The sequence below is a fragment of the Drosophila elegans genome, unplaced genomic scaffold (assembly GCF_018152505.1).
Source record: "Drosophila elegans isolate 14027-0461.03 unplaced genomic scaffold, ASM1815250v1 contig_208, whole genome shotgun sequence".
Lineage (NCBI taxonomy): Eukaryota > Metazoa > Arthropoda > Insecta > Diptera > Drosophilidae > Drosophila > Drosophila elegans.
The window spans coordinates 23,316,344-23,329,672 of NW_024545578.1; the positions used below are offsets into that span (position 1 = coordinate 23,316,344).

The following is a 13,329-nucleotide window of genomic DNA, read 5'->3' on the forward strand; positions in this document are numbered from 1 at the left end:
ATTAAAAAACAACAACAGGGTGTTTATTAATTTAAGTGTTTATTGTTTCTTGCCTTTTTAACGGTTGCCTATACACAATGTTGTCTTCTAATTTACAAAAAGCCTTTTAACAACTATTTTTTGTTATTATTTACAATTTATTTTACTTTTATACAAGTAGCAAACTAATAAGCTACAAACAATTACAAACTACTTTGGGTTTTCATTATAATTAATTTACAGGATGTTTGTTACCAATTTAAATTTCAGAATCGGGAGTGGTAAGCTTAAATTGAAGCGCTTGCAAAGTGTTTGGATACACACAATTGTAATTGAATTGCAATATCTACAATACAGGTTTTACATTAGCAATATAATGAGGCACTAGCTAGACAATGTTTTTCCTTCAATTGCAGCTATTTTAAATAATTTCTTGTAATTTTACTCTTTTTTTTAAGTTTAAAATGTCTTAAAATGCAATTTGAAAAGATTATTGTTCCAAGTTATCTTATAACACTTTTGGACCTGCATTATGTTGATTTATAGTTTTGTTTTAATCGTTCTCTTTAAGCATTTTGATCTTTATATCAATTTGAATTGTCTGATTAAATAGTTTGTTTAAAGTTCTTGTTTAATTTGCAATCTATTAACTTGTTAAGTACCAATTTTTATTTTTCATTTACCTAGTTGCAGCTGAAAAAATGTGTCAAAACTGCTACTCATTACTTGATATTATCTGGCAATTATAGCTATAATGTCTGTGTTTTTATCTGCGTTTATGATGCACTTATTGCCCTGTTTATTTGGCACTTTTCATCAGGCGACTGCTGGCAAAGCAATCGCCAAAGAACCGATCCAACGAATGATACAGATGCGGACGCACATTGGCCAGACCATGATCCTCGTCAGCGTAGCTCTGGAAGGGCATTTATAGAATAAGAAATGTCTCTTACCAGTAACCTGTTCAATGGGCAATGGTACTTACAATCTGCTTGAAGAGAATGTCCTGTCTCTCCAGATTTTTGGCCAAGATCATGGCCTGTTGGTAGTGCACATTATCATCCAGTGTGCCATGAACCAGCAGATACTTCTTGCCCCGCAGCTTTACGGCCATCGTGCTCAGTCTGGAATTGGCATAGCCCACCTCATTCGTGTTGGGCAGACCCATGTAGCGCTCTGTGTAAATGGAATCTGTAAGAAAAGTATATTTTATTATTTATTTTTTAGTTGGTTCACTGATTCGCGATAGAAGTCTACGCACCATAGTAGGCCCAATCAGTGACTGGAGCTATCGAGGCTGCACACTTGAACACTTGGTTGTTATCATTGGCCAGAGCCATGGCAGCGGCGTAGCCACCATATGACCAGCCCCAAATGCCAACGTGATCGGCATCAATGTAATTGTACATCTTGGAGAGGGTTCTGAAAAAAGGAGGAGTTCAAGTGGCTGCTTATAAAGTTTTCTTGTGGATCAATAAATTTTACAACTTCTAATAAAAACGGGAAACATATGTCTGTTGAAAAAGTCTAAAATATATAATTCATAAAGAGAATATTAAAAAAACCTAACATTTTAAAATACTTGCGGTCCTAACAATATAAAATCAGTAATTTTTGTGTGGATAATAATAAAAACGGGAAATATATGTCTGTTGGAAAAGTCTAAAATATATAATTCATTAAGAAAATATTAAAAAACCTTACATTTTAAAATACTTGCTGTCCTATCAATATAAAATAATTGATTTTGATTAGTTAACTTTCTAAATAGTTGAAAAAAATACCAAAGAAAAGAATGACAATTAAAAAAATTTTTTTTTTCTAAATAAATTAATATGAAGATAAATATGTTTGTTTAAAAAAAAAAGGATTTTGGTACCGTATAAAACAAGGACACTTGGCCTTTTGCCATTAAGTGATTTTATTTTCTTAGCTTTTAAACTTAAAATACGAAATTAACTTATGTTTAAAACTTACGCGGTAACGTTGATCTGATCACTGATCTCCACGGTGCCCAACTTAAGGTAGATGGCATGGAGGAGACTCTCGCCCCGAAGTCCAGAGCCTCGGCCATCGATCTTGGCATAGATCACAGACTGATTTGAGGTCAGATAGGTGCCCCAGTCCACCATCCACTTGTTAGTAACCTAAATAAAAGGAGGGATTGGGTTAACTTTACTGCCTAGTTTTTTTTTTAACTCTTTCATTTAGCTTACAGAATAGGAATCTGGTCCACCGTAGACATCCACTAGCATGGGATACTTGGTTGCGCCACTGGTGTCCAAATTGGGGGGCAGCTGGAGCAGAACCTTCGCCTGGAAGCCACCGTCAATGTTCACTGTCAGGATCTTGTGCGAGGGCAGGGCCACGCCCTTCAGTTTGGCGCGCAGGCTTTCATTGGTTTCCCAGTCGATGACATTCGAGATGACAACTTGGGCTACAAAATTAACAAGCCAAATACAAAACAATAGAATAAGCTTGAATTTCATTAAAAAATATTTTGAAAAAACAAAATAACATCAACTAGAAAGGAAGCAAACTTCGACAATAAAATATTTTTTAAATTTCTTTACTTCGATTTTTATGTTTATACGTTTAAAGCAATAAAGCTATCCCGACTTTCTGTTGAATTTTTTGAGTTTATAATATGATTTTCATTTCGGAGAAAATTCGTGTAAATATTTAAAAACTACCAATTTGAACTTTAAAACCCAAGTTAATTTTTAAGACATTAATCTTACATTGTGTGTTATTTAAACCATTTCTTAATATGTTTTGTTTTTTTTTTTTTTGTGGGAGCCAAGAAAAAAAACTTTAGAAACGTTTTTATCGATTTTGAGAAGTTTTCCAAATTTTACTAAATATGACGAAATTTCTTTGGTTAAATTATGGTTACATTTTTCGCTAGTTGATAAATAAAATCAAAACTTACAGTTTTCGAATTTCCACTCGTAAATGTGTGTGGTGGGAATTCCGGGTCCCAGCGAGGTGATCACAATGTGGTTATTGTCGTTGAAGGTGGCCGAGAAGTAGGTCTGCGGCACATCCCCGGACGTGATCAGGTTGCAAGTGAGGCACTTGGGGTTCTGTTTGGCCAGTGCTCGAATGGCGTACAGATGCAGCTGCTCGGGATGATCCTCCGTGTTGGCGGTGTAGAAGATAATGTCGTTGGCTCCGTCCCAGTGCAGGATGCTGTCCACCACGTACTTGCCCTCGGTTAGGGGCTCCAGCGTTTGTAACTCGGCACTGGCCACCTTGGAGCTGAGGAGCTGGACATGCTTGTAGTTGTTGTGCGGCAGGACGAACGCCAAACGGGATCCATTGCGGTTACGGAAGGGAGCGGTATAGAGGTCCACCCAGCCGGTCTCGGATTCCGCACTGTAGATCTGTTAGAGATCATATAAGTACATTTTTAAAATTGTAATCGGTTATTACTACAATAATTATTACAAATTAATAATTCGACTTAACGTTGCGGAGACTAAAGTTTCTGTATAATATTGTAATAATTAACAACTATTTAATATGTTTTACACTAGAAATGATTTTCATAAAAAGGATTTATTTCACAATACATATCATTAAAAAGAACAAACGAAAATGATATTATTTTCATTCATACAAAAATGCCGCAAACAAAAACAAATTCCTACCGAAAACGTTCGAAAAAGTCAACTTAATTTTTTTTTGTAATCTTAACAGCGACCGATGCCTATATTTAATTCGGTTTTAATACCTGATTCGAAATATGTTTAAAACCAAGAATATGAAATTATTTTACTTTGAAATTTAATAAAGAACGGGGAACTTTTCTCTGCGTCACAATATCAATGATATTGTATTGCTAATTTATAGTTTAATATAAAAGCTTGTGGAATTGAATAATTATTATTATTATTATTGTAACTTACATAACTGTATTGCTTATCAAATTAGTTTATATTGTTACTTACCACACTTCTGCTGAGCCCATCGAAAGTCACAACGGACGCGGCATTCTGAATGCGGTTCATCCAGATGGATAGCACATGGGTGTCGTCCACCCAACTGACCACGGTAACAATGTAGTCGGTCTCAGTGTTAAGGGCAGGTGGCACTGGCATCACAGTCAGGAAATCCTTTCCAGAAACGGCCCTGTTCAGATCGACCATCACCAGTTCCACCCGCGGATTCGAGGATCCGGCCTTGGGATATGCGATCGACTGGTGCAACGGATACTGGTATCGGAGATCTCCGGCATCGCCGTAGTAGGGGAATCTGATCGGAATCGTGGAAGAGTCATCGAATTTGATGAATGCCAACTGGTCGCCCGACGGGTTAAACCACGTGGCCACATTCGAGCTGAACACCTCCTCCTCGTACACCCAATCGGGAATGCCATTGAGTACGCCCTCCTGCTCGTCGCTGGTGATCGCGATCTCCGTCTCCAGAGCACTCTGCTTATAGTAAAGATTCCGATTGAAGTTGATCACCAGGGCATTGCCCACCGGCGCCCATTGCACCATGCTCAGATACTGCTGCACATTCTGGATGGTCAGCGCAGTAAACGTTTTCGTGTTCAGGTCGTACAGATCGTACTCCGCGAGGAAGCTGTACCGGAAGTTCTTTCTGTAGTTCTTCGCCAGCAGCAGAAACTGTCCATCGGCGGACTTTTCGTACAGCACATAGTGCGCGGAGTTTTCGAGCAGGACGGATCGTACTCCCGTCTTGGCATCAAATTCCATAATAGACTAAAAATACCAAAAGGGAAAGTAATAGTTATTTTATCTACATTTTTTGGTATTGTATCAATAGGTTATTTTATTACAATAAGTTATTTTTTGTAGTTGCCCATATTATATTAGCATGTTAGGCTTTCCTACTTTGAAAATCAAAAAATCGATACATTTTTAACTATGTGAAATAGTTTCTTTCAAATAAACTCTTATACTGTTTGAAATGCTTTAAAAAATGTTTTTTTTTTTAACTGATCTTAAAAATCAATATTTAATTTTTTGGAAAATAGTTACAAAAATATAAAGTTTGAACATGTTGTATCTTTAACTTACCGCATTATCCTTGTATATCAGACTGTTGCCATTGCTCCAGCTTCCGTTGAAGCGCTTGGCATAAAGTTGCCCGCTCAGCACGTCCTCCAGATCGATGGCATTATTGGAGTTATTGGAGTCGTCTGAGCCATCCTCTTCGTCCGTCCGGAGAATGAATACCAGGGCAGTGGCCAAAAGAGCTACCGCTATGATCGCTGTCACAACGCTGAGGATGATCCGCACCTGACGCTTCTTCTGCTTGGTGTGCATTAGATTCTGTTTCAACGAAGCAACAACAGGGAGTTATTAGTAAAATAAATTTAAATGTTTGACCTATATAAAGTTAAATATTTTAAAGTTTTATTAGAAATTTATTATACTAGTAAAAAACGTGGTAAATCCAAGTTTAAATATTTTTCGCTTGATTTTCATCTAAATTTATTTGTGGCCTAAACAAAGTATATTAAAATGTATTAATATTAAATAAAATAATAATAATTTAGTATGCATTGTATTTAAAATTTAATTATAATAATTTTAATATTAAATATAACATTTTGAACCTAAGGTTTTGAACCTATTGCAGGTTTTTATCAGTGTAGTTTGATGTTCTTCCTTACATTTTTATTATACCGAATAAAAGAGTCAAAAAAGTATTGTTTGTCACAGATATAAACGATAAAATCATCTTTTTTCTAATCCCAATTTCTCAATTTATTTTATTTATACACCGTAACTATATAACTTGCTATGAAATGAATGTCCTCTGTTTTCGCACTCTTGGATGTTTTTATTTAAATTGTTCAAGTAATTAAAAATAATTAAATTATATTATAATTAGAACAAACTAATGGAATAATTATTTCCAGTAACATCATTACCGAAAACTGATTGTTTGGATAATATTTATTTCATTGTATAATTTTTCAGAAAATATGTTTTACTCTTCACTTGAATAAAATATTGTTGTGTCCCACGAACTTGAATTAGTATTAACCAGATAATAAATACAAAGTTTACCACAACAATCATGGAAATAATTGATTTAAAATGAATACAATGCGAATACAATTTTGAAATGGCAACCGGCGGGTTCATTAACCCATTTTCCATGCAGGGAAATTGGCTTTCATTTCAAATGGTCTTCGTTTCCTCGTTTTCCATTCACATTTCTGTAATCAGCCGCCTTCTGGGCTGACCAAAAATGAGCAAATTGGCCAAGCCGAATTAAAAGGCTCGAACGAATGCGCACTTTGGCCAATTTGCGTACAATCTTTCTGCCTAATCAGCGACTTCAGGCACGTATATACAATGTACATGTATTATATGGAAAGTAACGTTGCGCATGCGCAATGACTTTTCACCATTCACTCAACGCGTTTCACTCAAACCGCAGAAAACAAAGCAAAGCAAAATGCATAAGACATTGTGGGAGAGATTGGGGATAAAGTTTTGTAGGGAGAAACACGGCAACCAAATGAGTCCAAAAAGTGGAGAGCGAAAATGAAAGTAGTTTTTGTTAACTCCAGACTGGGTCGTCAATAACTGGTTTATGCGCTGGTCAGTATACAGTATATACACAGGTAAGATGGCTAGAAAAAAGGGGGCAAGTGGGGACCCAGGGCAATTGACGCATGACGTAAGTAAACAAAATCAGAAATCTCTTTTTTCGTATCGAGTAAACGTTTTAGACCTGTCTTGTGATTTTGCCATGTTTGTTTGTTTCTTTTACATAATTTTACATTACGCGACCAAATAATTGAAGTTGTCCACAACCCAAAAAGACAATTCCACGCAGCGCTGTTGTTGTTGTTTCTCCCTTTTCTATTTAATTCGGCTTCGATGTGATATTTATGCTGTTGAAATCTATCGTTGAACGAAATGTTTTTGCACTTTATTTATTTCTGTTTATAAGCTTTTTTGTCGAATCATGTCAATGGATTTTTGGCAGAGCGTGACATTTTTTTGTGACTATTTAATTGGATTTATTTGTTCCAGCTCAAGGTTATGGTTGGATGTCTTTTTTGTCTGCAGCTGGCAGAAGTTTTGTTTGGCTTGTATTCTTTACTTTGTTTACTTCAATAAATAAACAAAATTTGTGCGCCGCGAGTATATGCAGCTGCAAATATGTTTCATAGCTTAACTTCCTTAAAAACACAATGACAATTCATTGAGAAATTTATTAAAAAATATTTTAAAACTCTACCTAAGTATTATAAACTACTTTCTACCTAATAAACTTGTTTATTGAATTGAGTACACTTTCTTAAAGACCAACCAATAACAAAGATGCTTACATATTTATATGTATGTAAATTAAACATATTTAATTTTCCCCTTTTGAAAAGTCTGGCTGATTTTCAAATTGAATGCCAATCTTAGCACCAGTTTTGTTTTCTGTTGACCTGCACAATAAAAACTACTTGTTTACCACACCAATATGAAAATAACATTATTAGTGCCGACCAAGAATTCTAGTAAAACCAGTTATACCAACTCAGATTGGCTGCACCTTTTGGCATGAGCACACCTACATACAGAGTGCATACATTTAATAATAGCACTTTATTGAAGCACTACAGAAATGCCAGTCCAAAAAGGCAAAGTTCAAGTGAAAGAACAAAAGTCGCCCTTTTTTTCTCTCCTCGGAAAACCAAAGACACGTGTAAGGGATTCCCCATTGACCACGTAGCCACTCCCCAAATCTCTTGGATAATATATAGCCCTACGGAGGCACAACTGGCAACGTCGAAGACATGTTAGTTACAACTTTGCAGCATTTTATATGTTTAGCCATGGCATATGTACACACAATTTATGGTTCCTCTTGGAGTTCATTGCATTTGGGATTTGACTTTGTGGGCACAATGAAAACAGAATTTTATTTAAATTAGAAGTTGGATTCGGTTTTCAATTTATTTAATTAGTTTTTTTATTTGTCAAGGTATAACAGGTTTATAAAACTTAAAAAGGAAAAAAATCTTTATAAGTTAAAATTAAAAATATCTCAGCAATCGAGAATTCGTTTTTATTTCTCTCTGATAAAAATATAAATTTAATAAATAATAAGCCTTTTTTGCATTTCTATGTAAATAGTCCGTTAAACTAAAAATATAATATAAAGTTTTCAAAATATAACATCACAAATTATTATTGATTAAACTACAATATTTAATGTAAATAAGAATTGAAACTTAACATGAACCACATTCGTAAAACACTTAACGTTCACTCTTGGCAAAATAATTCGTTGGGAGCATTTCATCTTTCAGTTAAATAAATACATTCTGTTACACTTCCCTTCGTTCCTGGCAATTTTATCCACTGGGCTAACGCTCGAACAGCTCCAATCGTATCAATGTCCATTCAGTTTTTTTTTCGGCTTGATTGTTTTGGGATTTCCCATTGAATTCGCTGCACAATGTGCCGCAATTAGTTTGCTACCTGTACTCGTCTCACACCCTTCTTCCTAATCTTGGATTCATTTAATAAATATGAAACTGAAAGGTTTTTGAGAGCAATATTTTCGCTTGATCCCCCCAGCGGAAAAGGATTCGTTTGCTGGACTTCCGGCAATTAGTTGGAGTTTTTACCAGCCAAGCTGACGTGTATTTTCCTACCGTGTTGCGCCACATGTCGTATACTTGTTCTACTTCGCTTTTTGTTTAGCCTTATATTTGTCATGTTGCTGTTAGGACATAATCGCTTCAACGTGAGGGGCTTGACAACTATTTGGAGACTTCTACCAAAGGCCCTCAGCACGATACAACAAAAAATATATGACCTTTTTTCTGGCCTGAGGTTGAGTATTTTCTGGCTTTTGGTTTTTGTCATTTGACTTTTCATTAAACGGCCCCTAAATTAATTATTGTCCTTTTTCCTGGCGTGTTCATGTTTTCCCCTGTTTTTTATATTGCTAATTGTGCACACATTTAAACGTGTTTAACTAATGAGCTACACACGTAAATTGGCCTTGGGGCTTAACATAATTACTTAAGGTCTAGTGGTAATTTAGTTAGAGTTAGTCAGTGACTATGGTCTGGAAAATACAGAGCTAAATAATAAAAGTTAATGAATCAGATGAAAAAATGCAATTTTTTAGGTACAGCTGGTTCATCAGCATTTTATATAAAAGAAAAAACAATAATTTAAATTATGTATAATGTGTTATTATTCTAATTATGTATAATTATATTTAATGTATATTAACATAAAATAAATTAAATAATTGCATTGTAACATTATCATTTTACATCTGATATGTTAAGCTTATAACATAAAATAAATTAAACAATTTTATTAACAAATTAGGAAGATCGCCTTTTTAAGTTTAATAAAACATTAATTATTTCTATTAAGCTCTGCGCGTTTATCTCGTGTACTTTGCGGTAATGCCTACAATCAAGTCCTGCCTCTTATCGACCACCTGTTGATGGCAAACCAAAGAGAAATAAAGAGACTGACACAGCTCCCATTAAACCACAAACGCCCACATTTTGGATTGATATATTAGCTGCTCATCTGTCCATCTGCCCATTTATCTTGTGTTTATCAGGATGGTCATTGTGGTCAATCAGCGGCTCATTTTGCACTCATGGACAAATCAATTTAATTACTGAGCAACCAAAGCTGCAAACATATCGCCAAATGTTGACCAATCGGCAGGCGGAACTTTGAGCGAGTGTTTGTTTGGGTCCCCTGCAGTGATGCCAGTTTGCATTTGTGCCCGTAATAGCAGACGTTGTTTTGGCTTATATTTGGTCAAAAGCGCATCAAATAATTTTATAAAGTTTTCAAATTTGTAAACATTAACGAGGTAGTCTTGTTTAAAATGTTTATAGTTTCGTTTAGGGAATAATGGCGTATATTCCACAAAACTTGGTTGTGCAAGTTTTTATAGCGATGACTTTAAATTTAAAAGCAAAATTGTTTCGTGTAAGTTTAATTAATAGGTTCATAAGGATACAAATTGGTTCCTTACGCTAGGTAAGTCTTTTCTGAATGGTTATGTAGATCATATAAAATAAATGTCATATGACAATAATTAATGGACGTATTGTTAATTAATTTGTAATGTTTTTAAATTATTTAATATTTTGTATAAAATCCATCGAGCTTTCATAAAATAAACAAATAAAATGTGGAGTAAGGACTTGGTCGTATTAGTTTTCATAAACTAGCCATTTATTTCTAAAAGTATTTTAAGGAGTTTTGAAAATGAATTTATAAACTAAAGTATATAAATCCAGAGCAAGGATAAAATAGTGAACTGCAAAGGTAAGTTAAGCCCTCAACCCAGTAGACAATGTTTGGGTAATAACTTTTTGATCACTCTGTATTAGAATCTTTGAAAAGATAGACCGAAACGAGAGCGCTGGTCATCACTGGTGCCCTGCCTTACCTTAAACCGCGACATGCCCTCCCCGAAGCTGCCGGCACTGGTCCCGTCGTCGTCCTCCAGACTGCTCCCGCCGCCCAGCATGGACTCGTGCAGCTTGGCGCTCGACCTCCGGCCCACCGCCGCCTTGTAGTAGTAGGGCGGGTGCTGGTGGCGACCCACGCCCGCTGCCACGCCCACATTGGCGGCCGTGTTGCTGGCGGTGGCGGTGGCAATGACCGAGTCCTCGTAGCCCATCAGTTCGATGGATGGGTGTTCGCATTTGCAGCGGTGCGGCGGCGTGCGATGTCCATGCTGGTGGTGCGGGTGCGAATGTGGGTGGATGTGGGAGTGGAGCAGTGGGTGTGGATGTGGCTGCTGCTGTTGCTGCTGATGCTGCTGATGCTGCCTGCCCTTGTTGCCATTGTGGTGGCTGTGACTGTTGTTGCCGCTATGCTGAGGCGGCTGAGGTGGCGGCGGTATGTCTGCGGGTGTTATATAGATTTTCCCACCCAGGTTTTCGCCACCAGTTTGCTTGCTGGGCCAGTGGAACTCGTCAAACTCGCTGGAGCTGTTGGTCAGTTGGTGTTGCAGTTGTTGGTGTTGCTGGTGTTGTTGCTGCTGCTGCTGCTGCTGTTCCCACTGCAATTGTCTTTGCTGCTGTCGCAGGCAGCTTTGTTGTTGCTGTTGCTGTTGCTGTTGCTGCTTGTGGTAGCGATAATATTGATGATGTGCAGCTGCATTGGCAGTGGCTGGCAGATGATACTTGTTTTGGGTTTTTTTTTTTGTGTTTTCGGCGGGGAGAAAAGGAACACACATAAAATTGGTTTGTGGTAGCTTCCTGTTAAATCGGTTTCCCAGTACTGGGATACTCCATACGGACATGGTTGTTCGTGTGCTCTTGTGGGTGTGTGTAGGGCTCAAGGCAAAAGGACATCCAACGGCAACACAAATTGTAGCAGCAACAAAGGGGTAAGCATTAACTACAAGACGGAACACAACACAAAAGGATACAAGCGTCTGCAACGTCTGAACTGGTCGATCGACTTTAAAAAATACTTATATAGATTCAAACTACGATTTTTAAGGTATTTTCAAACAAATTTTTAAAGTTGTTAAAAATGTGTGGTTTTTATGATATTTTTGTTAATATTAATTTTGCTTATAAAGTTTTAACATAACAACAAAATAGTGATTTTTCACTTGAAACAGTATTTTTATTTGATTAAAATCTTTATATCTTAAATAAAGTTTTTGGTGAAATACAAATTTTTAATGAGCACACAAACTTGATATTACATTTTCATTCAAAATATGTATGATGGTCCTTAAATAATAACAAAATGTTCAAACTAAGGTTCTTAAATACTAGAAAATAATTTTCTTTTTATTTTTCAAAACATTTATAAAAACATGCATGAAAGTAAAAAGGTATTTTTTAAACAAAGTGCAGTTTATATAATATATACTAGTCAAATAGTATACTTTAAATAAGGAGAAATTAAAGCTTCCCCAAAACTTAGATTAATTAGAGAGATTTTTTGATAACTAAATTTAAGTAGTGCAAACTAGTTTCCTCAGCAATTGAGATATTTTGATAACTAAATTTAAGCAGTGAAAAGTTTCGCTAGCTACTTAGTTCCACTCGTCGTTTTCATTTCAACAAATTAGATCAACAAGAATTCTTAAATCCCCCATCGGGAAAACCGCGAAAACTAAGTTATGAAATAAAATTTGCGCCAAAGACTGGTAAAGTAAATAACGAAATCAAACTTCAAACGAGCCAAAAACTATGGCAGCACAGGCCAAGAGAAAAGAAACCAGCACCAAAAATCCAAATAAAACGTAATAAGAGGAATAAATAAAAGCAGAAATGGACCGAATGAGATTTTGCGCCAAATACATTAGCTCGATTTGGTTTGGCGAGTGCGGTGCTCACCGCAATTATTTAATTACACTCTGGCACTACGTAAGCCCTCCAGCGTTCCACCGGGTTTCTGTTTCTGCCCAACACCCGCCGGATTTTGGGTTTAATCAAAGAGCCAACCAAGTCAAGCTCAACACAAAGAGCGGACCAGCGGATGAGCGAAACTTTTGTTGCAACTTTTCGGTGCAGCCAAGCAAATCGAGGCGCGACCCCTGAACCCTGCGATGCGGGAGGGGGGTAGGAAATTTGGGGTAGTTGCAAGGGGTAAAGGGACAATGAAGAGGCCCCACATGCAGGCGGCCCCACTTTACTCACTTTCAAACCCCACCCGATTCGTATCGCTAATGATGATCAAATAACGACCAAATGTGGACCGCCTCGCTTTTAAACACTCTAGCACAGAGAAAAAAAGTTTCAAAAGGAGCAACTAAAAAATGTAAAGAAGATTAAAAGATTAAAAACAAATTTTATAAAAGTTGAAATTGGCAAAAAAATATGTATATCTAAAAAGGTTCCTTAAAAAATTGTTTTTTACCTTTATTTGTACCCCAATTGTGAATATTGTTTAACAGCTGAGGTATTTTCCGCATTGAAAAAAAATGTAATAAAAATAATAATTTTCACAGTTTTCGATACACAGTTTTTCTCTCAGTGTGGCCTTCTATAGAAACAGACAAAGCGGACACAAAATCGTTAGCCCACTTGGCAGGGCACCAGCAAATTTGTGCACTCTCGCCCTTTAACTGTGTCACGGCTTCTTCTCCATTTCCATCTACATCTACATCTCCAATCGCCCAGCCACCGACCTCCGGCCCACAATCTTCCGATGTCGTCTGGCGTAATGAGCAGTCTTTCGATTCTCTTCCGGGCAGAAAGGGGTGGGATGTACACAAATGATATGTAAATACCAAACAATTTGCCATGAGCTGGCTGGCAGGCTGCTTTGGGGCCCTATTTGATTAGTGCTTGATCAGTGCGCCAAAAACCAGGCAACGTTCGCTTGATTTTTGGCAGCGCAT

General features: G+C 36.7%; 1 protein-coding gene across 3 annotated transcripts in view; it reads right to left on the minus strand.

Moving 5' to 3' along the window:
* Positions 1-22: 22 nt before the first annotated feature.
* The window catches only part of LOC108143173 (venom dipeptidyl peptidase 4), an 86,350-nt gene continuing 73,043 nt past the window's right edge, over positions 23-13,329 (minus strand). For 2 of the 3 annotated variants that reach the window (XM_017267419.2, XM_017267420.2), the window contains exons 3-10: positions 5,028-5,282; positions 3,933-4,709; positions 2,912-3,365; positions 2,196-2,416; positions 1,957-2,126; positions 1,241-1,401; positions 965-1,170; positions 23-895 (exon numbers count right to left, since the gene is read on the minus strand). In XM_017267419.2, the coding sequence (XP_017122908.1) occupies positions 779-895; positions 965-1,170; positions 1,241-1,401; positions 1,957-2,126; positions 2,196-2,416; positions 2,912-3,365; positions 3,933-4,709; positions 5,028-5,282 (2,361 nt within the window). In that variant the 3' untranslated portion in view covers positions 23-778. Of the gene's footprint in view, positions 896-964; positions 1,171-1,240; positions 1,402-1,956; positions 2,127-2,195; positions 2,417-2,911; positions 3,366-3,932; positions 4,710-5,027; positions 5,283-10,407; positions 11,149-13,329 lie in introns of all 3 variants that reach the window. The other variant, XM_017267418.2, reaches the window with a different exon arrangement.